The sequence below is a fragment of the Ambystoma mexicanum genome, chromosome 8, assembly GCF_040938575.1.
Source record: "Ambystoma mexicanum isolate Mex_15411 chromosome 8, UKY_AmexF1_1, whole genome shotgun sequence".
NCBI lineage: Eukaryota > Metazoa > Chordata > Amphibia > Caudata > Ambystomatidae > Ambystoma > Ambystoma mexicanum.
In genome coordinates, this window is record NC_090929.1 from 1,038,120,403 (window position 1) to 1,038,144,515 (window position 24,113).

The 24,113-nt window shown below is 44.8% G+C and overlaps 1 protein-coding gene across 13 annotated transcripts in view; it reads right to left on the reverse strand.

Annotated features, from left to right (window-relative positions):
- The window catches only part of KCNMA1 (potassium calcium-activated channel subfamily M alpha 1), a 1,925,602-nt gene that overhangs the window by 629,601 nt on the left and 1,271,888 nt on the right, over positions 1-24,113 (reverse strand). For all 13 annotated transcript variants that reach the window (XM_069610985.1, XM_069610992.1, XM_069610991.1 and 10 more), the window contains 2 exons: positions 23,999-24,109; positions 7,445-7,550 (listed from right to left, as the gene is read on the reverse strand). In XM_069610985.1, the coding sequence (XP_069467086.1) occupies positions 7,445-7,550; positions 23,999-24,109 (217 nt within the window). The remainder of the gene's footprint in view (positions 1-7,444; positions 7,551-23,998; positions 24,110-24,113) is intronic.

Below are 24,113 nucleotides of genomic sequence, written 5' to 3' on the forward strand. Positions count from 1 at the left end.
GGTTAAGGTGATGAGGGAAGCACCATCTGCTGTGAATAAGCAGCATCTAAGGTCGTTCCTGGGAATGACCGATTACTTCGTGAAATGTATTCCATTGTATGCAGGGAAAACTGTGTGCATGCGTGCATTGTTGAAGAAAATGTCAAGTTTGGATGGTCACAGCATTGTCAGGAGGAGTTTGAAAAGTTTAAGGAGGAGGTGGATAAGGCTCCCTCATTGAGTTTGTTCAATCCGAGAAGTAAGACAGTACTTACAGAGGACGCGAGTGACATTGGCCTAGGTGTGGTGTTGGGGCAATGTCAGTGTGGAAGGTTCAGACCTATTGCATTTGCATATAGAGTTCTCAGGGATGCGTAGAGGTGCTATGCACTGATTTAGAGGTAGTCCTTGGTGGCCTCTTGAGCATCTAGACACTTCAGGAAGTTTTTGTGGGGTATTCCGTACATAATTTAGACAGATCACAAACCCCTCACATAGGTATTGATTACCAAGGACATGGGGACTATTTCTCTGAGGATAGCAAAGTGGATGGTAGATTTACAAGAGTTCAATTTCAGGGTGAAATACATTATTGGTTCGAAGAATGTGGTTGCAGATTGTTTGTCCCAGTTGCCTGTGGTTGGTTCCGTTGAGGTTGTGAAAGGTGAAAGAAGCACTCAGGTTGCATGCATATTTCCGGCTGTTGAGAAAAATGAATGTGAGAGTGAGAGTGCAGTTGATTGCGAGTTGACATGGATTAAGGATGGTGTGCGGGTCGGCTGGGAGAATGTGAATGTCAAGGAAGAAGGGAATGGATATATGCATATTTTGAGTGAGTTGGCAGAGGGCCCTTGGGGCATCACCAGGGGTGGTGATAGGTTAGTTCCACCTCTCAGTTTAAGACCCACGTTTGCCGAGTTGGCACACAAAGCTCATTTGGGTAGGTCAAAAGGTGATTGTGAGAATCATTTTGGTGGCTGGGAATGGACGCGGAGGTAGAGGTGGCCGTGAAAGAGTGTGTGGCTTGTGCAGTAATTGACAAAAGCAGGGCACTGCGCCCGCAGCCTATTTATCCTGTAGAGGTTCCAGTTGAAGTACGGTCAAAACTGGCTTTGGACCTCATGGGTCCCATGGATGATCTTGGTGGAGTGTCGAGATTGGTATTGTTTTTGGTGGATTACACCTCATGGTAGGTGGTGGCTGCTGCGTTGGAAAGGGTGAAATCCGAGAAGATTATAGAACTCCTCAGTAGGGTGTTTGACAGGGAAGGTGTTCTGGCTAGCATAGTCACGGAGAACCGAGTTAAGTTCATTTCTCTCTGCATGCAGGGATTTTTGCACAATCTGGGCATCAGGCATCATAGGACCTCTTTGAATAATCCTTCTGCAAACGGGTTAGTGGAGAGGATGGCCCGTTTTCTGAAAGGGGCTATTCAACTGGCTGTTGCCGATGGATTGGACTGGTGTGGTGTAGTGTCAGAGGCATTTACGGGTCACTCACTGTTTGAGAAGGTTCAAAGTTGAGGATGGCTGCCCTTGGGGCAGGGGTCCTCAACGAGGTTAATATGTCAAAGGTGTTGGAGAGAGTATGTGCAAGACAGGAGAGAGTAAGGTTACAGCATGTAAATAAAAACCCATTGGTGTGAAGGTTGGTGATAGTGTGTGCGTGAAGAACCCAAGATTTGTACCCAAAAGTGGAAGTGTGTACTTGTCTCTACGGACAGTAATGAAGGTTGTTGAAGGATCTGTGGTTCTGGATGATGGGTTGCGAAGTAACAAGAGGAGGGTAGTGGTCGAGAGAGTAGCACCCGTGGTGCCGGTGTCGAGTGACACATCTAGTTTAATTTTGGGGCCCAGTTTGGGGCCCAGTTCGAGTTTGGTCATTGAGGTGCATGAGGGTGTGCGTGAGGCGGGAGTTGTGAGTAGAGAGGAGGAGGCGGTGGCAGAGAACACGGCCCAGAGTGGCTGTGCGGTGGGGTCTACTGCTGGTGCTGTAGCAGATTCTGTCAGTGGTACCCGCATTCCTTGCATCAGGTTGCCCCAAGTCAAATTGATGGATTTTGTCTGGTGGGGTGTTAGAAAATGAGTTCTGGTGTTTTGCCAAGCATTGTAATGCATCTGTTTGTTCCTGTTTGTTCCTTTCCTATTACCTTCCCTATTCTCCTTTGCTAGTTTCTGCAATTGTGTTTGTTTTCTCTTGTAGCGTCAGTAAGGGGGAGAGAAGTGTTGTAATGGAACCCTGGCGTGTTTACTCTTGGTCACAGTTCCACATTCTATACTGTTGTGGGGCCTGGCGGCTGGGTGGCCATGGGGTCCGCTTCACCGCAATCAATCTTCAGGTACTTACCTCTTGGTGTTGGTGTCCACCTTACTTCATATAGGTTGGGAAGCTGGGTGGCCACGAAGTGGTAAATGTGTACTAAGTCGGTGCAATGCCCTGGGCTTGCTCTAAAGGTAGCTATCCCATAGTGCCAGTTTCTTTTAGGGGTAACAGAGGTGCTGTGCAAGCCAGTGTTATGCTCTTCAACGATTGCTCTGCATGTGCCACGCCTTGTGCTGTAGTTACCGCCATGCCTTTAAATGTGGCAGCAGGTTGATCCCTGGGTACCAAGGGGGTTGCATCAGTTGAGGGGAGCTGCAGAGCTCAGGAGGTGCCAAATCTGCAGGGTGAAAGACAGAAGTAATACTAGGGAATTGTTACTACCCACTACCCAGCCCACATAGACCCAAAGACTGAGTGAGTTTGGTGCCAAATGTGTCTGCATTAATTTTGCGCTACCTCGTGCTAAGCGGTTGTGGGAGAAGGGTCCCTGTAAACTCTACATTTGCAGGCATATTTGCGGACTGTGATGGACTACGTGCAATGTGGATGTATTTTTTTATTTATTTATGAGTTATGTATAGCGCTTGATGTTTCCTTTAGCCTACCTGAAAGAGCTTGGTCCACATATGGATTAGCCGCTACGATTTATGGGCTATGTAGTCTGTCCTTAGAGGGGAGCATTCAGCCGAGTGTTCTTTGGTTTGTGTTTTTATTTTTTAAAGTACAAGACAGAGGCTAAACAAGTCTTCGCTCGGCGCCCAATGTGGGAAAAGGCTCCCTTTAACTATTCTCCCAGTTTAGCCCGATGTCTCGGGAGGATAGCTCAGTGGCAATGTGCTCACCTTGGAAGCAAAATGACATGGAGCAACACAGGTCCGATCCCCGGGTCCGTGCTTAGAAACCTCTGGGTATTAAGCACGTTATACATATCATATCATGATTATGTCCAAACCATTCCAGCGGAATTACATGTAAGTGAATAGTGGGGCACGGAAGGGATTGCAAAGCTTACTGCAATGGAAACAAATATATGAACAGACTGTGGGCTTACCCACCTTCTCTTTGCCCCTAGAGCCCGGGGTTAAAGGAATTAGCCATCTAATGCGTATCAAACCCCTACTATGCTGGCTAGGCCTGCACAAAAATAAAAACATACAAATGCAAAATACATTCTTGTGGGATACTATAGAGTGCCAAGGTGTGGAAATGGTCAAACCTATAATGATACCATGAATAGTGTAGGCTGCGAGTATCTAGTTAACAAAGACTCACAGATTGGAAATACACTTTTCAACAACATTCTAAATAAGCTAGATACTTTCTGGCTGGAGACTCTTTTTTCGAATCGCCCGCCCCCCCCACCCATCTCCAGGTTCCCAGGCTATATATATTTATTTTTAAATTTATTACAGAGCTTGGCTTGGTAATACAAACCTTTCGCCAAATTCATAAAACATTTTCATTGCAATCAATATATCCTAAATAAAACCAGGCAATTATTTACGTTAAAATACAATCAATCAATCAAAATTATTTTAAATGTATTTAGTACACTCGTGGCAGGGCATAATTATAATAATTGCTCTTTTAATGTGCTTAATACCAGGGAGTGGTTTCTAAGCGCAGTATCGGGATTTGAAGCTGTGTTGCACCGAGCTGTCTTGTCTCCAAGACAAACATGTTGCCCCTGAGCTATCCTTTTTCTCCAGTCCACTTTCCATACTTTTATCATATCTTTTGTGGATTCGCTATTAAAAGTGTATTATCCACTGCTGCACTACTAGCTATCTTTGAACACTCTTTCATCCAAGTTGTCACAGCACGGTCCACTTTGCAATTTGACTCATTAAGCATGTAAACGAGGGCGTTACAATCAGTTAATACACACTTCCTCCTATATAGAGATAAGGACTTCCAGTCAATAACCGTCTGTAAAGACAATAGGCCCTTCGAGTAAATTCCCTATTGCCTTTGGAGTGTTCATCGCCAATTCTCCCACATATGTCAGGGTTGGGGTGACCTTTGAGTCATGAAATTGTATCACCGGCAAAGCAGAGAATCGACCAAACTTAGAATGAATGATTAGCCCCTGGCTTTCGATCTTAAAATTGTTGTATTAAACGTGTCTCGGGCACTATTGTTAAAATTAGAACCCAAGTAGCTATAGATATCAACCGTGGGTACCCCTGATTCATACATTCCCCACTTACACTGAAGCACTTTCTTTCTTCGCTTCATTGTCAAAATCAAAATATTCGATTTACAAGTGCTTATTTTTAAGAAGTTCTCATTTCCATAGGTCTGTAGGGCCATCAACTGCCATTGGAGCCCCATGGGGGATCTGGTCAAACAACAGCAAATCATCCGCATAGAACAACCAGGAAATGGGGTGTCCATTGGTATAGGGTGGAGCACTTCTGGTACGCTCCAAGGAGTATTTTAAATCCGAGATGCAGAGGTTGAATAAGGCATGGGACAAAATACACCCCTGCTTGAAACATGCCGGAATTTTAGCTGTTAAATCCAATGACGATTTAGTCGAACCCGCATAGAAGTATCTGCATATACTTCTAACCAAATTCCTCTATCATGTCGACCAAAAAGTGGGGCAGTTCCAAACCCAGAGTTTATTCCACAAACGCCTGTGATCTACACTGTCAAATGCTAGCTTGAAGTCTATAAATGCTAAATAGACCTCTTTCTTCTCCTCTAAGGCTCTCCACTTACAAAGGTTGACTAATAAGCCATTTACAGAGGTATCTACACCTTTTGTAAATCTTGTCTGGTGCCGATCAAAATGCCCACTGTCTTTCACCCATTGATTTAGCTGGTGCAAAAAGAGCAAGGCAAAACCTTTCCCAGGTGCATCCAGTAAGGTGAAAGGTCTGTAAGTTCTATGATCCGACCAATCACCCTTTTTATAAATTGGTATAACAATCACCTCTTTCCATGTGCTAGGAACACATCTCAACTACGTATGAAAAGATAATACCCAGGTCTTCCGCCCACAATTCTGGGTGAGCCGTCAGGGTTACGTTGGTCAGATTGTCGGGCACTGGTGCCCTAGATTTACTACTCCTGTTAATCAGACAGACAATTTCAACCTGGCCAGAAACCAGCGACCAATTTATGGTCTTTAAGGGGAGTGTGGTCGAATCCACTGTTTGACAAAATGGCCCATCCACTTCGCCTCAGAGATCGGGTTAGTAGTTATAGCCATCTGCAGGGTGTCAGAGAATTGAATAAGCTTCCATACCTCTGACGAACTCTGCGAGGAAATTGCAGCCAGCATAGCCTCAGCATCTCATTGGGCCATCCAGGCATTATGTCCCCTCAACCAGTCCTTGAAATGTCTATTTCAATCTCTTAATTAATAAATGTACCTATGTATTATTCTTTAGAGATGTTATTGCCCGTCTTAATTCTCATTTCTTTGCTGCTGCACATGAAAATCAAGGTCATGTTTATGCTTATATAACGGTTTCAAAGTAGTTTTTATAATAGGTGCAAACAGGTTTGGCACCAGTAAATGAATCTGTAGGACAGGGTAATGATTTGGATTAGCCTTCCTCAAAAAAATTATTTCGTTTAATATTAAAGCATCTTGCGAAACTCTCACTCCAAATCAGGCAATTCCTCTCCCCATTCAAAGTTACCTTAGATGAATATTTAGCTGAAATATGAACATTCGAACCCATTTGAGGATGAGAAGGTGCCCACTTTTCTTCCAAAATGTTATGATAGATAAAAGGCGAAAAGTATAATTCCAAAATATGTGACTCGGGCGGGGGAGAAATGTCAGCTGACACATATATATAATCAAGGGACGAGGCAGCCAGTCACAGCACCGGGGGACATTGTTTATGTTTTAAAGTGTAGGGCGTTATGTGGATGCTCTGGTGACCTAGTGCTTAAATAAAGCCTTATGAATGAATGAACAAGCTTCCCCTACCTTAGGCTGGGACTAGTCATAGAGTCACACCCTGCAAACACTATCCTGCGAAACGGACCAATTACTTTCTCCCTCATATGTGAAGCACGTTTGGGGCAGGTTACTCACTCAAGCCTTGCCTTGCAAAGGGTATTATGAGGGTGCATGAGGCCACAAAGCCCAGGAGAACATCGAAGCACCATCCTGTTAGTCCAGCACCAAGCTTAGGAAGTTAAATATTGCCCGTAAGATCCATTACTTGCACCTCAGGGGCAAGTAGAAAATGAGAAGATTTCTATTGAAATGGCTGGAAGGTTTAGAATTAATCTTAACCCATGGCATTGCTCTGGGCAACCCTCCAGACCATCGTTCTTCGCCTGCCAAGCCATTACAGGAGGGGAAAGACCATATGCAAATCAGGCTTGATCCCATTGGGCAAAGGCTCTTTGCTGAAGGTTGGTGTCAGAAAATTGGAGAGTTAGCTACTTCCCAGAAACAGCTCCCTTATTGCACTAGGTATCCCCCAGTGACGGGACACTCATCCAAGGGATAAATACAAGGGCACTATCTGCTCTAAACATACTGCAACCATCAGAGGGCATTTGGCAAACCCATTTGAGGATGAGAAGGTGCCCAGATCAACCTTCTTGGACTATTTATACTTGCTTGGAAATGAGGGCCTTGATACTTTCTATTTTTGTAATGTGTTCAGTTCATAAATAACTTTTCAAAAATCATTATTTAAGTAAGAAAGAAAAACAAATAAAAAACATATACAGAGAAATCATTTATAATAATACATATCTTCTGATAAAATAACAAAAATATCAAATATACCACCAAATACATCGACTCAACTCAGGGTGATTCTATATTCAGAAATGTTTCCTTCCACTATTACCCAGATACGAAATAAAGCCATCTGTAATTGTACTAAGCCAGAATTCAAACAATAAAACCAACATTGTTTACTCCTGTTTTCATTGTAGTCACACACATTTTCCCAAGTTGATCATATACACATATCTATGCACATTTGCTTTTCTGGCCATCTGATCACAGAAGACCCCGCAGAGCAGGGGAGACCACACTGCTTCTGTGCAAGAGAGCTACAGGAAACCCATGCTGTTCCTAACTGGAAGTAACTACAGACACACAAGTACACACACACATTCCTAGAGGGCAGGCGAAGTGCCACGCCGGCTCACCTACCTTCACTCTTGCCAGGTCGTGGGGGTTAAGAACCGAGCCTTGATAGAATTCCACCTGGGTGAAGTGTCTCTTAAACAGGGCTTCCAGCTCAAGATTAGGGGAAATGCTGAATTAGGAAGACACAGAGTGTTAGTAAGAAATAGAAACGGTGACTAGACACATAATAGGCACTGATAGATATAGAAAAAACAATACATTTTCTGCTTTAAGAGGCACATAGATTTCCTTAGGGGCTGTGTGGGTACCACAACCCGCCCACTTTAGTCCGAACACAAAGCTTTGCATTCAGACTAATCCCTTGATGAAGACTACCCAACTCCCCTCAATAGGAACTAACACTGAAATGGATATTCTGCGTCAATCCCTTCCATGATTTATCTTAGTTTCTTTAGAAGAATTCAGTTAGAAGGAAGGGTGGAGGCTGTTGGACATTGACATGCTCCAGACTACCCCATCTTCCCTTGCCTATGTGTACCTGGGAAGTATGCTCAGAGGAGTCAAACCTTGCCACAGGTGCTACAATCATAGCAGCCTACAGTCAGCAACTATCCAGAGACCCCTGACATTTGACAGATAATAATCTCCTCATTGCAAAGGGTTGCAAAGGAGGCTGCTTCTGGAAGGCCAAGAGAGCACCACAAAGCACCCTATTCTAAACTTCTCAACTCTAAAGACACCAGCCTATCCTACCACCTACCTATACTAAATCCATTAGCTGCCAAGCAGTGATGGAACTTTGGGAAGGAAAGGATGGGCTGTGGGGCAGTAACACTCCTGGGTTAGCTTCAGATTCTGATAACCTTCCTCCGACACCCACTTTGCAGTGACATGTTACTGACCATTTCCCCACAAGGAGCCCTTCATTGCCTCTCGCACCAAAGCCTACCGCTTCTACTGCGTTATGGAGTTGACTACGTCATCATTCTTTGTGACCACCGTGGTTGGCAAAGAGATGCCAGTACCTCATGCTCCTGCTCCCTGTTGCTCCCCAGATTCAACATCTTCCATGCCATCCAAAAGTCTAGATGGCAATGGGTGACGGATGCAGTGTCCCATATCCAGTTCCCTCAATCCTTCGATTGTTTGGCTGACAGATAACACCCCTCCTTGTGTGATTGTAGCAGATTTTAACATAGTTTCCTATCACAGGACTTCAAAAAGCTCGAAAGCTATTACAGCGGTTGTATACAAATTGACCAAATCACAATTGACGGAATGACAATTGGACTTCTGGACAATTGATCGAATTTTAAAGGTCAATTAGTGCACATATGTGGGGGGAAAACCCTTGTAACTCCCCACACAATCCAAAAAGCCCCGCAACCCCCATCCAAACCCCTTGTATTATTTATAATGCAAAACCAACTATATATATATATATATATATATATATATATATATATATATATATATATATATATATATATATGGTCAATTGTGCAATTGTGCAAAAGGTCAATTAGGACCATTAAAATTCGACCAATTAGGTAATTCGGTCAATTGTGCTCGGTCAATTTGGGCAATAGCATTACAGCTCTAGGCACCCTTGGTTTCTCCCAGTGCATCTCAAACTCCAAGCAAAGATGTCGGAACAATTCTTGTCTTGGGATCAACCTCTATTCCAGAAGAGGAGGGCTGTACACCCCAGGAAATCTCTCTTCATCCTTTTAACCCCCACCCCTGCAAGGATAGCGCTTCCTGCAGAAGCCTGTCAGAGCCAGAGAATTGAGAGTGCTCACCTAATGTGGCATGTAGACGTCCTTATTCGTACTCTCCAAGGCGGCATACTCTGGAACCCCAACACTTTACATTTTGACGTGAACGAAGAACTCAACTTCTGGATCAGCAATCCGGCCACTGACAGCATGTTCATGCTCTGAACCATAGCCCACCACACGCCACACCAAAAGAGCTATGTTCTGCCCGAATGGGTTTCCCGTCCCCCCAAACAATCCCGCACACAAAGAAGCTTCATACAAAAAATAAGGTATTCATGAATGCCATTGGTGCCTTTAGCAAGTCCACATCGTTACTATTTAGGGCGAAGCTGGGGCGGCTGCACTGGCCAACATTAGCGACCACATCTCCTTTCTTCTCTCACGATGGTATGCCGTTGTTTTATCCAAGTAAATTACTTCGAGGTACTTTACATTCACTATAATTATTTCGAATTATGTTGTGGGGAAGTAATTAGGTATATGTGTTGAAAGGTTAGGGGGTACAGGGAGGATGGGGAGGGATTTGGTGTAGGGCTAGTAGTAAGGAAAGTATAGGAGGCAACACCATAACAAAAAAATTGAAGGGATTTCAACGAAGTAAATCACCACAAATTAATTGAATGTGTTACAATGACATTGAACCCTCACTTCAAGGTCTACATTTTGTGATTCACTAAATCACACATCAGTTCCCACCAACGGTAAAGTACAAATGCAGAGTCCACCGCTGATGGCCAACTACCACTCACCTTGAAGAGATGATTCAGGCAGACAGATAGCCACCACCCCTCCTTTCAATGCAAAGACCTAGCGTTGTCTGGCTGCTTAAGGAAAGTGGCATAAAACAGTTCCAGTGCTCCTCACCCTCAATCACACCCTACGAGCTCAACACGCATCACGACACCTACTCTGACACAAGTAATCAATTCCTACCTCATGCAGAAAGCCAGCCTCTACATCATTAATCTAGTAAGTCAACATCCAATGCTATGTTACAGAGATTTAGGAAGCAGCAACATACGACCAGCATTGCTTGTCATGCTTTGTTCAGGCCATACATGTGCAATCTTGGGTACATTCTATTCAAGTTTCCTCCATGATATGGAACAACTGCTTCCCCGCTATGTGCTACGAATGAACTGAGGTCCAGGGTGGACATGTGATGAAGCAGTAATGGAACTACCAGTAGATATGGGGTCTGCAACCTCTGGCTCTCCAGATGTTATCATTCCTAGCCAGCATTGTCAATGGGGAAGGAGACAAGGATTTCCAGTCCAAAACATATGGAGTACCACATGTTTCAGAGCACTGTACTAGATATGTAGGTGCCATTCAGCAAAATCAACTCTTCTGCAGAAACTCCATGATATGGGGTCTGTACCCAACCTCGACTTGTGAATGCCCCTCTCAAACATCAGCTCTATCACTCATGCTTTCCAAGATATTCATCACGTCTAGCTCTGAAACAATCTATACCCAGTGTGATAACATGTCTAGTAATACTTAAGCAATATTCCGATACTCATAGGCAGCGTAACAGTTCAGAAGACTTGTTTGAGTTCAATGTGTGTAAATAGTACAAGGCTTATAATTTAATGGGGCCTACAAATAAATTCAGAGACAAGAGAGGCGGGGGTACGATCATCCGAAGCAAACAATGACTAATGTATTGATCCCAGGCCCTCCAGTAGGAAGAAGGTGTCCATCATAAAAAGAAGTTGCAAACAGAACTCACCCCTTCCTAACCAAACAGATGAGCCCTGTGCAAAACCTGCACAGTTCAGAAACATGAAAAGGATCAGACCCTTGCTACGCTTAGCTCAGTATCTAAGAGCTGGGTGTGAGTGGGCGTAATACATTCACATTTATCAGCTAGCTAGCCATCTATAGAGGTAAAAAAAAGACTAGGTTCTAGATCCAAAACAGCTGTGTCCACAGAATCCTGCACTACTGGAACCTCTCCAACCACAGGTCACTCACCCTCCTGTGCTGCACCACCGCCTGCTTTTCTGAATAAAGTCACTGCCATCCAGCAATCAAAAACATGATTTAACACTGTTTGCTCGGTATACATTTGCTGTGATGCAACGTACAAGAGATATATAGACACACATGATAAATTAAAAGTCAACTCCAAATTGCAAGAGGTTGTACACATGACAAAAAACGCTTTGATAAGGGAAAGATATGTTTCCATACAACAGACCTGTGTGGAAGGAATGCTATATCTGGAATGTAGTTCATCAATTGTGGAGTCCCTGAAGGGTCGTCCCTCTTGTCCGTCCCCTAACCCTAACAGGGAGCAGCAAACCCGCACCCCAGAAACCAACTGCATCGTCACCACATTTACACAGACATAAACTGGAAGAGGAATATAGCGAGCAATATTCAAATTGCTTGTTAGAAGTCAAGGAGTGACGCTATGCCTCAGTGGTCAAAAGACTGTCGTCTTGCGGATGGCCTAGTGGAAAGCCTACCTCTTCCTTTCAGCTGGACCGACTTAATAGTGCTTAATAGTGCTTAATAGTGCTTAATAGTGCTTAATAGTGCTTCCACCTGCATTGGCCTGGCCCAAAGGGTGGGAGATTTATACACACAGTCTGATAGGGAATACCCATTGACTCCCAAACACCACCAAGAATTCAATTTGCAATGGACACCAATAACATCGAGTCCTTCTTGAGCTGCACTTTCATTACAGTTTGGCTTAGTTCTAGCAGAGGTGATGTCCTGTCTCACCTAATGCAATAATATCCCAGCTATGGTCCCTAAAATGAGTCAGTCAAATTCGGACGCGTGCAGAATCACATCTCCCACCTCACATTTGTTCTGAATTGCTGGACATATATCTCACCCGCCTCTAATACTCTGCACCCATGCCCTACCACAAAAGGATTGCACATTAAACCTATATGTACCTTACTAAGATGGTCCTACAGGACCTTGTGGGAAATGCAGCACTAGGGTCGTCCAACCCTAATTGCTATCCAGGGGCGTGAGGCAACCAACCCAAGGCCAGCTTGCCGCCCTCCCTGCTAGATATGAAAGATTTGGAGGGAAACCTCTACATGTCTAAAGCACATCTTTCTAGAACATCTTGGTTAGGGATTGGAGAATTCCTCTTGTGCTGTAGGGATGAGAACCCCACTCACACATTTAGGGGGCACTTTATTCTGCAAAGGATCTTCCCCTCCAATCAGTCACAAATAACCTATCCAAACGCGTTCATCACCATGCATGTCAATTAGTTCAGAAGACTAACTAACGTCTCCCAACAACTTGCAGTGCTGGTGTTTAGTTTCCTGCAGTCCTCTCTCACTGTTGCTATTGAGATCCCACTGCCAGGTGGTCTCACATTAGACATGCAATGCCTGTCACCTGACTCCATCTAGAACCAGCCATGCTCCTCTTAATTCTATTCGTTCACTCAGTTTAGCACATTGCAAGTTGTTCACACACGCACACCCACCCCCTCCCCCCCAAAGCCACTCTTGGAAAGACGAGGGTATCATAATGAATGTGAGACAGCTTTCACCACCACCATCAGGTAGTTCCAGACCCAAACTAACTAGTTAACTGGAGAAGATGCGGCCCTCCTGGAACCTGGCAGGTGATAGCCGTACCATCTATACAGAGCTCTCAAAACCTACCACTGCTGAACCATATACTTAACAGCCAGTTGGCATCCGCTTCTCAAGGGACACCCTGCTACATTCTGCATTTTAGGAGTGTGCCAGAAAATCCTGAAAGGGCAGCTTTATGCACAGGGCATTGCCCATAGGCCAACCAAGACCACACAAAGGTGTGATTTGAGTTCAGCATCAAGGCAAGGACAGGTGGTAATATAAGATGGAGGAAGATAACCAATGCAGACTTATGTACACACTCACTGTCAGATTTAACTCTCAATGCTGACACATCCAGACACAGTGGTGTTATTTAGTATTGTAGGGTTTAAGAAGGAGCACATTTAATATCCCCCTTCCTGGTTACTGGAAATGCCTGCGCATTTATTTTGAAAATAAACAAAAGTCCACTCCCGCATGTGACCAAATTGTGGGGGGCCCAAATGAGTCAGTGGACACTCAGAACCCCCTTCTCCTTCTGCTAACCTAACAAACATGGGTTATCACGCTCCCGCTTCTACCCATTGCTTCGGGTGGATGTAGGTACAAAGGTCGATAACACTTTAAGACTAGAGAATCACGGATTCCAAATAAAGGCAGAAACTCTGTGAAGTATACCAAGTTAGCTTCCAGTGAATACCAACTTTATGTTCACACCCTATACATTATTAGTGGGGATGTGAAGCGTGTCGATTCTTTTTGCATTTATTTCTCTGAGGTGACATAGCGTTTCGAACAGAAACACTGTACCTGAGATGTCACAGTAGGCAGACAAATCTGTCTATGAGGTGCTTTTTAGTAAACAGAGGAATACAGCTGAGTCATCAAGCCAATGGTGAACAGGGAGTGGGAACATTATTTTATTTCATTGCTTATAGCCAGTGGTCAAAGTGTATGAAAATAAGTAGTGGAACTATGTTCCCTACTGGCCTGCCCCTGCCCCCCACAAACCCCATCGCCACACACCCTCCCACGCACAATACAAACCCCAAAACACATGCGCCTCCTGTTTAAGGGAACGCTCAGTGAAGTGCACTGAAGCGCAAGTTTAAACTTCTTCCTACAATTAATGCTTTAAAACAAAACCATTCTTTTAAAATAAAAGTATGGGAACGGTAAAACTTAATTTAGAAAAGTACAAGAGCACCGCTCCCAACCGCTCCCGCCCACTTCGACCACTACTTATAGCTCGAACTAAGATTGAGAGCAAAGGAGCGCTTTATAACTGAAGTGTGCCCGCATAGGCCTTAACATTTTATGCTGTCGCACAGTACTGTTAGTGGAGGGAGGGCGGAATATTTACTAATCTGGGAGATATTGTTGAAAGACGCGTGCTTTTGGTGTTTCGTGGCAATAGTTGATGGTGGGGGCATTTCGAGCCCCTGTCGGGATTGAGTTCAGATGGTCGGAGAAGTACTGCTTGCGAGTCTTGTCTTTATGAGCTACCCTAGACTTCAACCTATGGTTTTACTATGTGAGGTGCGAGAGCCTTCTGAGGTGTGGAGTTTAGCTGCCAAGTATGTTGGTGTTCTGTTTGAAAATGCTTTGCAGTTTCTTGCACAATGTAGGAGAGATGCAGTCGGATTTGTGGGCACCTCTAACTAGGCTGGCTGCAGCGGATTTGTGGGCACCTGGCGTGGGGCCAGGTGCGCGACTAGAAATCCAGTAAGGAGGATGTTTCAGCTATCTATGTGTGCGTTCATGAGGGCTGGAACACAGTGCGGAAGTCATGTGGGGGATGAAAGCTTGGATTTTGCGTAATGTGGAGATCTACATCCACATGTGTTGGACCTTTTTGCCTGTGTGCTTTTGGAACGAGAGGCTACTATCCACCATGAAGCCGAAGGATTTTGCTGAGCATGACAGCTTCGGGGCAAATCCTTTCAGGTAGTTGTCATCCCGCCATTATGATTGGTTATGATATGGTTGGTTAGTTATAACGCGCTTAATACTGAGAGGTTTCTAAGCGCAGACCCGGGGATCGAATCTGTGTTGCTCCGTGTCGTCCTCTTTCCAAGGTGAGCATGTTGCCCCTGAGTTATCGTTCAGAGACATTTTTTAATTAGCTTTTTGGCGGGGTACTGGTGAGGATGAGTTCGGTGTTGGTGCAGTTCAGTTTGAGACAGGCATTTGACATCTATGTTTGTATGGTAGCCAGGCATTCACTGATGTGATCAATGTCCTTGGTGCCATTGGCCCTAAGGTACGGTTGAGTGTCATCACCATACTCTGGATGGCTATATAGGGGTCATCTAGGTTTGTTGGCAAGGGTTCTGTGTATAGATTGAAGATGATTGGAGAGAGGAAGGCACTTTCTGGCACTCCACAAATGACTGGGAGTCAGTTGGATCTGAACGAGACCATTTATACGGCTTGGTTTCTGCCAGATAGGTAAGACGCAAATCATATTGGATCACCCCTCTCCTTGAGAAGAAAAATCTTGACCCTGCAGATGCTAGTGATTATATGCATATACAAATGCTCTTCTCTTGATGAAGATCCTTGAGAGTATTGCTTACTTGAAACTGCAGGAGTTCATAGAGGCACACAATCTTTTGGGGGTTTATCAGTTGGGTTTCCGGGTTAAGCATGTAACTGAAACAGCCTTACTTGACCTTAAATCTAATATGGCCAATATGATCGATAATAGGCATACCGCCTTGCTTTTGCTGTTAGATCTGTCTCATGCTTTTGACATTGTTGATCCTTCTTTGATAGTGAATAGACTAATTGAGGTCGACAGATGCTCAGAGAGTGCTGCAACCTGGATTAAGTCCTATTTGGAGCCCCAGTCTGAAAGTTCCTGTGGGTGACTCCCAAGCATGCGCCATCAAACTCAATTGTGGTGTTCCACAGTGATCATGCTTATTCCCAACAATCTTTAACATCTATAGCAGGCCTCTCTTTTTCCTTCTGGATAATGCTGGTATCATTTGTATGAACTACGCAGATGATATTCAAATCTTACTAGAGCTGTCTGGCGATTATGACCACAACTCTTTGGTGATCATTCGGATCTACTCGTTGGTTCAATCTTGGATGGCACTATGGCTTTCAAAGATAACTGAGCTGCTAATTGTCCGGTCTGGGCCTAAGCTGAGGAAAATTGATCCCTGTGACAGCTAGTTTGTGATTGCTGGCTGTGCTATCCCAGTTGCTTCCAGTGTGAAAACACTTGACATCTATTTTGACTCTTAGCTGTCGCTTCATAAACATACCGATCACCTTCACTCATCTTGTTCTTGTATTACCAGCTTATTGAGACAGATCCGCCCATACTTAACCAAGGAGAATACAGCCCTTGTGGCTACGACTTGATAAACAGAAGGCTGGATTACTGCAGTAACCCTTTGGGCAGTACCGCTAAGGCCAACCTGTACAAATTGCAAGTAATTCAGAATGGGGCCATCCGGGCTATTCTCAGGCTTGGTAGACATGGCCATTTTACGGCAGCCAGACGCCCATTGTACTGGTTACCGGTGAAGCACAGGATTCAGCATAAAGTACTAACACTAGCCAAGCAATGCATCTCAGGTGATGCTCCTCACTATTTGGCTGATCGCTTGCAAGTCAAGCAGCATGTGAGAACGCTGCACTCTAATGACAGTACACTGCTTTGTCAATCCTGGTTTAAGTCAACTAAATACGGTGGTATACATTTTGAATCATTAGCCCCAAGTGTGTGGAATGACCTTCCATTGGCTCTTCTTAACATCACGTGCCCATATCGTTTTTAAAAAACATTGAAGACGTACCTTTTCATAAAGTAATTGAGTAGTTAGTTTAAGTATGACTCTTTTTCTGCCTTGTGGTTGTTTATTTGTCTGTTTGCATCTTTGTCTGTCCGAGGGCCCTGAGGCATTTGAGCGAGTGGTGCCTTATTTTAAGCATTACAACAAATAAATAAATATTGGGATGCTTCCAGAGAAGCCCATCCTGTCAGTGAGAAGGGAAAGAAGTGTTAGGTGGCCAAATGTTTAGAAAGCAGTTGAAAGTTCTAAGAGACATAAGTCCCCTTTGTCTGTTATTTTCAGTGCGTCATCAACCACTTAGATGGTTGCAGTCTCTGTGCTAAATTTGGGGTGGAAGCAGGAGGAGGTCAATCAGGTCGATTTTGGCAATTAGTTGGGTTGCAATTACATTTGTGATAAGCTTCCTGGTGGATGGGAGGCTCGTGATGAGTCTGCAGTTGGCTAGGTCCTCTGCGGCAAGCAAGGGTTTTTTGAGAACGGTTCCAAGGACGTCATTTCATCAAAATGCCAGGCATAGAGGAAGTGATATCGCACGAACCTTGACATCTGATGACATTACAGGAAGTGGTGTCATTTGACCCCACCCCCAAGTGACATCACAGGAAGTGATGTCACACAGCCTTTCACCGCTTGACAAAACAGGAAGTGGCATCACATAGCATTGTTCCTCAGTGCACTAAGAAAAATATGGTTATGATATCACTGTGTGATATGGTATACATTTGATACAAGAATGTATCACGATATATAGCGTTAATATCAGTGTGTATAGGCCCATATTACCAAATTACTGTGAATGTAAGCAGACAGCAGACATCCAACACAACAACCTGGATAATTGAACATCACTCAGGCTAAACTGTTAACAGAGAGAGCATCTTGAAGAGGCCTAAACCCCAAAGCGCAGGCATCCCATGCCTGCCAAGTGTCTGACCACAGACTAGAAACAGCAACTGACCAACTCAAGTCCAATCAGAAAAACGATGGTCTGGAGGGTTGCCCAGAGCTGTGCCACTGGATATGAATGATTTGAAACCTTCCAGCCATCACCTTTGTGTTTTGCTTATTTGGTAAGTAACCCACAGTTTATTTTGTTAGATGGGAGATATAGGGGAAGGATCTGTTGCAGGTCACAGTAATTGCAGGTTTTTTTTTTAATTTTAAAATGTAAACAGCAGTAGCAGCTCCACGACATCACCTCTAGAAAAACCTACGGGGCCTAGAGACCTAGGCTTCTCCTCACCCATGACGCTCAATGAGGCTGGAACATGCCTTGGTTTGCTTGTGGTCTCCTGCAGAAGGGATGTGACCTAGCAGTTCGGGCTGGACTGCCCCTTTTGGTGTGGAACCAGACATGATTTGCATATGGGCTTTCCCCTTCTGTAGTGGCTTGGTAGGCTAAAGAAAAGGTTGGTCTGGAGGGTTGCCCAGAGCTGTTCCAGTGGTTAGGAATGATTTGAAACCTTCCAGCCATCACCTTTCTGTTTTTCTAATTTTGTAAGTAACCCACATTTCTTTTTTGGAGATGGGAGAGAGAGGGGACGTGTTGGAGGATGTGTTGCAGGTCACATTAATTGCAGGGATTTTTTCCTGCTGGGCCTAGAGACCTAGGCATTGTGCAGAAGGGATGTGACCTAGCAGTTTTGGTTGGACTGCCCTTTTTGGGGTGGGACCAAGCATGATTTGCATATGGCCTTTCCCCTTCTGTAGTGGCTTGACAGGCTGAAACACAATGGTCTCGGCGGTTGCCCAGAGATGTGCCAGAAGTTATGAATGATTTGAAACCTTCCAGCCATCACCTTTGTGTTTTGCTTATTTGGTAAGTAACCCACAGTTTTGTTTGTTAGATGCGAGGCAGAGGGGAAGGATGTGGTGCAGGTCACAGTAATTGCAGTTTTTCTATTTTAAATAGCAGCAGCAGCTCAGCTCCATAACATCATACCTAGAAAAGGACCATTTTATGAATTTCTTTGATCCTGTATATCTTGCTTAATGCAAGCCTCCTCCAGCTTCTAAGCACTGGAACAGGAGCTGAACCCATGTTGCACTGCATCATCTTGTTTCCAAAGCAAGCATGTTGGCCCTGAGCTATCCTTCCCAATATATATATATTTTGCTTGAGGAAGCAACAGATGGTTTACTTCAAAGGCGGAGAGCAACTTCATGTAAATTATCTCACCTTGCGTCTATCTACAGTGTGTCTGTGATGCAGGTCCGGCAGATCTGGGCTAGGTCACACAGTGCCCAAGCAGGGTTGGCAGCAGAAGCCACTGGGGCACACCCCTCTCATCGCAGGCCCAGTGGCTCAGTGGATGTGCAAAGCAGACTACGAGAAACACTGATGAGAATTGCGTTCATGCTGTGCTGTCGCTGAGTACTGCAGGTTTCTCTTACCCATTCCCAGCCAGCTAGACCTAACCCCCATACCCTTGCTGTTGCTACAATACTGAGTACGAGCTGCACAAACAGGCCTGCCTCTGAATGCAACCATTCAGGCATTCTTCACTAATGGACTGTCAACCTGTTAGTGATGGCGGTTTCATGGTGGGTCCTGCATCCCTCTTATTTCTCCAGCTAACTAGATCTAGATTCCAGGTGAAAAAAGCGGTGGCACATTTAGCTGCATTGACAACTGCCTTTTTCAGGTGCAACACAGATATCTTCTCTTGGCACTGCTTCCTCATCCAATGGCCCAGGGGTCGCAAGGACAGGTGGAGGGGTAGCAGAGGGCAGGCAGGGGTAGCAGTTGCTAGCCCTGGCAACCCCCAAATGAGATACGTTTGGGACTGCACAATCGTTGTGGGAGGCATTTGCAATACTGAGGAGTCAGTTGAGCGCTGGGCCCATGAGTTGTTTAATGAAGGTGGCTGGTAGGAAGTAATTCCTATTAGCTGTGGGATGAAGGCAAGCATGTGTATCTGAGAGATCCTTAGGATAGAGGAGGGTGAAGTCGTTCCAGGAGAGCAGTGATCATCAGGGGATGGATAGCGGGACTCCATCTTGAGGCATCAAGAGAGCTCTGATCTTATCTGTTTTGTTAGTGAAGCAGGTATTGATTCTGTCACATTTCTGTTGTGTAGACAGATGGAGACAGGTGTTGGCGTGGTGCAGTACATGACTAATTTGAAAAAGGCGTTAGAGGATGCCTGAATGGAGGAGGTGTAGTAAGCCGACTTGGCCTCAGAGATCATGTGTCTGCTTTGGGTGTGCAGGGATTTCAAGCACAATATATCTTCTGGTCTACGTTCCTTTCACCACAGCTTGTCAAGAAATCTGAGTGAGCATTTGTTGGCGACAATCTCAGGTGTGTACCAGGGCCTGGACAGTTTGACTTTGACATGGCTAGACATAAGGGGTTAGTGGGTGTCCACTAATTCTTTAGAGAAGTGGTTGAATGTATCCAGAAGGGCTGAGGCATTTCCTGTGGTGGGGAACATTAAGAGGGAATCGTCAAACTAAAAGTTCAGTTGTAAACGTCATGTGCATTAAGACACTATGGGTGTCATTACGAGTATGGCAATAATGGTAAATGCATTAACATTGTTTATCATTATGGCCATAAGGCCCTGTGGCATGTGCAAATCCTTCTTTTTGGAGCCATAGGACTCCATGGGATGTTTGGCGAATTTACCCCAAGTGATAATTCTGTGTGGTAAATTTGCCAACCTTTGGCCTTGCAATGGGTAATGCATAATGCTGGAGGTAAATCTTGCCCTTCAATGTCAAACTCAGAATTATGCAGTGCAGGAGAATTGGCAGTAATTCCATTATCACCCAAATCATGGTGGCAAGAGAATTACCAGCACTTTTTACTGTACCACTGAACTTGTAATGAGGCTCTATAAGGTCAAGCATGTCCAGTGGTTTACAGTTATATACAGTGGGCCTCATTACGACTCGGGCGGTAACCATGGCGCTATTTGCGCCATGGTTACCGCCGGTAAACTACCAATTCGGCCATGGGGAATGGCGGAATTACCACCCCATTCCAAGGTTTGCGGGGGCGGTAATTCCCCATTCACCATGGCCCTTCCCCATTATTGCCCCCATAGGGCTCAATAGGAATGGAGAAGGTGGTAGTTACGGTACCGCAAATTGCGGTACCGTAATTACCTCCAAAGTCCCTTTGCGGGTCCTGTCCTTAATGGCTGGTAAAACCAGCCGTTAAGGGAGGACCCGCAAAGGGACCTAGGAATTGGGCGGTAAGGGATTACCAGCACCAGTGCCCTTACCGGTACCTGTAATCCCTTACCGCCCGGGTCGTAATGAGGCCCAGTGATTCACATGTATGTACAATTGGGCACAGGAAAGATGATCACTGGGGAGGGAGTTATGTCATTTTAGGTCCCAGGAGCTTCGCTGAGGGATAGTAGGTGCTTTCTATGACAATCCTAAATCTGTGCAATGGTTGCATTTTTATTTCCTGGGGTTGGGGCTGTCAAGGAGAAGGAGAAGAATCAGGAGGCAGCACCTGGTGGGTTGGGACCTGAGAGGTTGCAACGGTGGCAAGTAGGGGAATATTGGAATAAAGAGTCAGCAAGCTAGGGGGGAGTCAGATGAGTATATTTGGAGGGAATGAGAAGTGACCTTGAGAGGGACTGGTGTTGCATGGTCAGCTATCCCATGCTGAATTGATAGGCAGAGGTGTGAGAGGAAGGAGGAAGGCTGTGGAGAATACGGGTGGGAAAGTTTAATACTTTGTTAAGGGTAGAGAAGAAGCAAAGGGAGCGCTGCACAAACAGGCTGGTCCCGTCACTTAAGGATCAGAGTACAGATCAAGTTTGTAGTAGAGTAAAAGGTGGGTTAGAAGTTGACTTTCTGGATGCTTAGTAGGCACTGTCAAATAGAAGGCAGGGCGCTTTAGAGATTGGCCGAAGAAACCCATGTGGAAATGAAATGAGAAAGGAGAAAAGGCAGGTGTGTGTTAAGAGCCGAGAGGAAGATAACTTTACTTTTAGAAGAGGTGAGCAACAGGGGGTGTAGAGTCGTCCAGTGGTGAAGAGACAGTTGAAGATATGAGGGGATCGCTCTAAGATAAAGAAGAGGAACATGATTTTTTTATAGAGAATCCTATGGGGAAGCTCAGTTTGACAACACAGGAAGCATAGAGATTGATGAGTGGGGGAACAAGGGCTGATGCATGGGGCTCTCCTACTTGGAGGGTCGTGGCAAAAGAGATGCTCAAGTTCCAGGAAATTTAGAAGGAGCGGGCAGAAAGATAGGAGAGAATCCAATCAAGGGTTGTGTTCTGCAAAACAAGGAAAGAGAGTGTATGGAGGAGAGAAGGATGGTCAAATGTGTTGAAGGCAATAGATAGAGTAGAGTTAGGCATGTTGATCAGTGGGGAGGGAGTTAGATGAAATGGTGAGTGTTTTAAGTGAAGAATTTACTGCATAGTCCGGATTAGATGGGCCACAAAGGGTGGTTGTGATCCTGTTAAAAACCACTTGTTCCAGAAATGAAGAGTAGTTTACCAGGCAGTAGACCCATAAACGTTCAGGAGGACAAGCTGCCACCCTACTAAGGTACCCAGGTACCTCAATTGAGCCACTTGCCACCTAGGGGCATGAGCATTTGGGATTGCAAGATTAATACTGATTAGTACCCCAGCAGTGGTGTGGCCTAGTCCTTCCAGTCAATAAGGAGGCTCAGAGCAGGGGCATTACCATATGGTAATCCGCTGCTCCGAGCCTCCTCAGTGCTGGAGACCGCCATCTTCCCTCACTGTGTGCTCAGGTAAGTGCTCCCCTGTGCCCTGTGTTCTCTTACACCCTACGCCCCTTTTACACATATTTTCTCCATCTCACCCCTACCCCACTTACCTTGTACTGCCTGGTCCCTCACCGGCACTGTGAACAGCAGTGTTCCCAGTGTGTCCCTGCAGCTGTGCGAATGTCTGCCATCGAAACGGAGAAGGGACTATTTCTAGTCCCTTCTCCCTGTTCCATGGTGGCCATATTGTTTGTTTACTTTTTTTTCAGTTGGGAAATGCTGACAGGGTTTCACAACTTCCCGAAAGAATCTGTTGGGCCAGGGTACTAATAGCAATAAGCCTCTCGCTGGGGGGGGGCATTGCTGCTTCAGGTAATACCCTGGGGCCTGCGATAATGCCCTTGTTTCGCTCGGGCCTGCAACTATTGGCTCCAGGGCATTATCTGAAACGGTAATGCCTCCCGAGTGAGGGGCTTAGTGCTTAATTACAATTTCTCCTGTAGGGTAAACTGCATTTCATTGGCTGGGCTGTTATTTCATATGTCATAGAATTTGATGTGCTAATTCAATAACCTGCAGTACAACCCCTTCTTCCTACCAGCACAGCATCTCAGGCAACATTGGCCATTTTGAGTGGAAAGCACACCTTTTCTAAGATAAAAGCTCTGTGATGTACCAACCTCCAAGGTTCTACCGTGCTATCTGCCACATGAGAGCAGATTTATAACAGCATATTAAAATATGCACGTTAATCACTGCCTCACTCCACGGCAGGGCAACACAGTGTGAGGTCCTGTGGTCAGACTTTCTATGCAAACACACATCAACCAGACACCCACACTAATGGTGATAGGGTCCATTGTCTGTAGAGCTCGATTGGGTCCCTCTCCTCTTGGTACTGTTCCCCTCCTGCCTTCCGCTTTGAGCCCATTCCCATACTGTCGACCAGACATCATCAAAATCAAGATAAGACGCCCTCCCTATGGAGAGCCCCTGAACACACTACATCGAAACAGTTTCAATCTGTGACAAAGAGCACATGATCATACAAGCACGACTCCTTGGTAACACGACTTCTTAGTCCATGGAGGGTGGGGGCAGGGGGGAATGCGTAAGAGAATGAAGAAAACGAGAAATCTAGGTAGAACATTTTCACTGTTATTCAGTTTGGTCTATGGTTACGAAGTTGAGCATTGTATATTGGTTTTATTTCCACCTGTGTAATGACTATGAATCCATATGTAACTTTTTCTTTTGTTTCTTTTCTCATTGAGAGAACTGTTATGTGTAAAAACCTAATAAAAAACAAATTAAAAGAAATAAAATAAAATATGCACGTTTGATTGCGTATAGTAGCAAAGGAAATGTACTTCAAAGGTAACAAATGAGCACATTTAACAATTTCAATATCACTTGGAAAGGATAGAAATGAAAATTGCACATGTGTAAAAACAGCAATTGTATATGGTTTGCCAAAAGAGAAAGGCACGCTTGCACTTTAAAAAAGATTACACCTATTCAATGTAAAAGGAAAGCTGTGCTAGAGAGAGTGATCAACTTTCAAAACAAAAAAAGTACTTATCTAAACTTAACTTGGGCAATTCAACTATAAAAAAAGACTCAAAATGGCCGACATGAAAACTGCCATAATATTATAGATTAGGTATGCTTGCCTTTTATCCCAATGTCAATTAACACATCATTGTTAGTATTTTTTTCAACAGTTTTGAAGCCATTTGTACTTACTTATGGAGAAAGACAATTTCCACATTGACGTCATCCCTATCCTTGTGCAGGAAATCCTTCAGGAAGTTCGACACGCTCTCCAAGGTGATGTGACCACAGACAACTATGTGCCTGG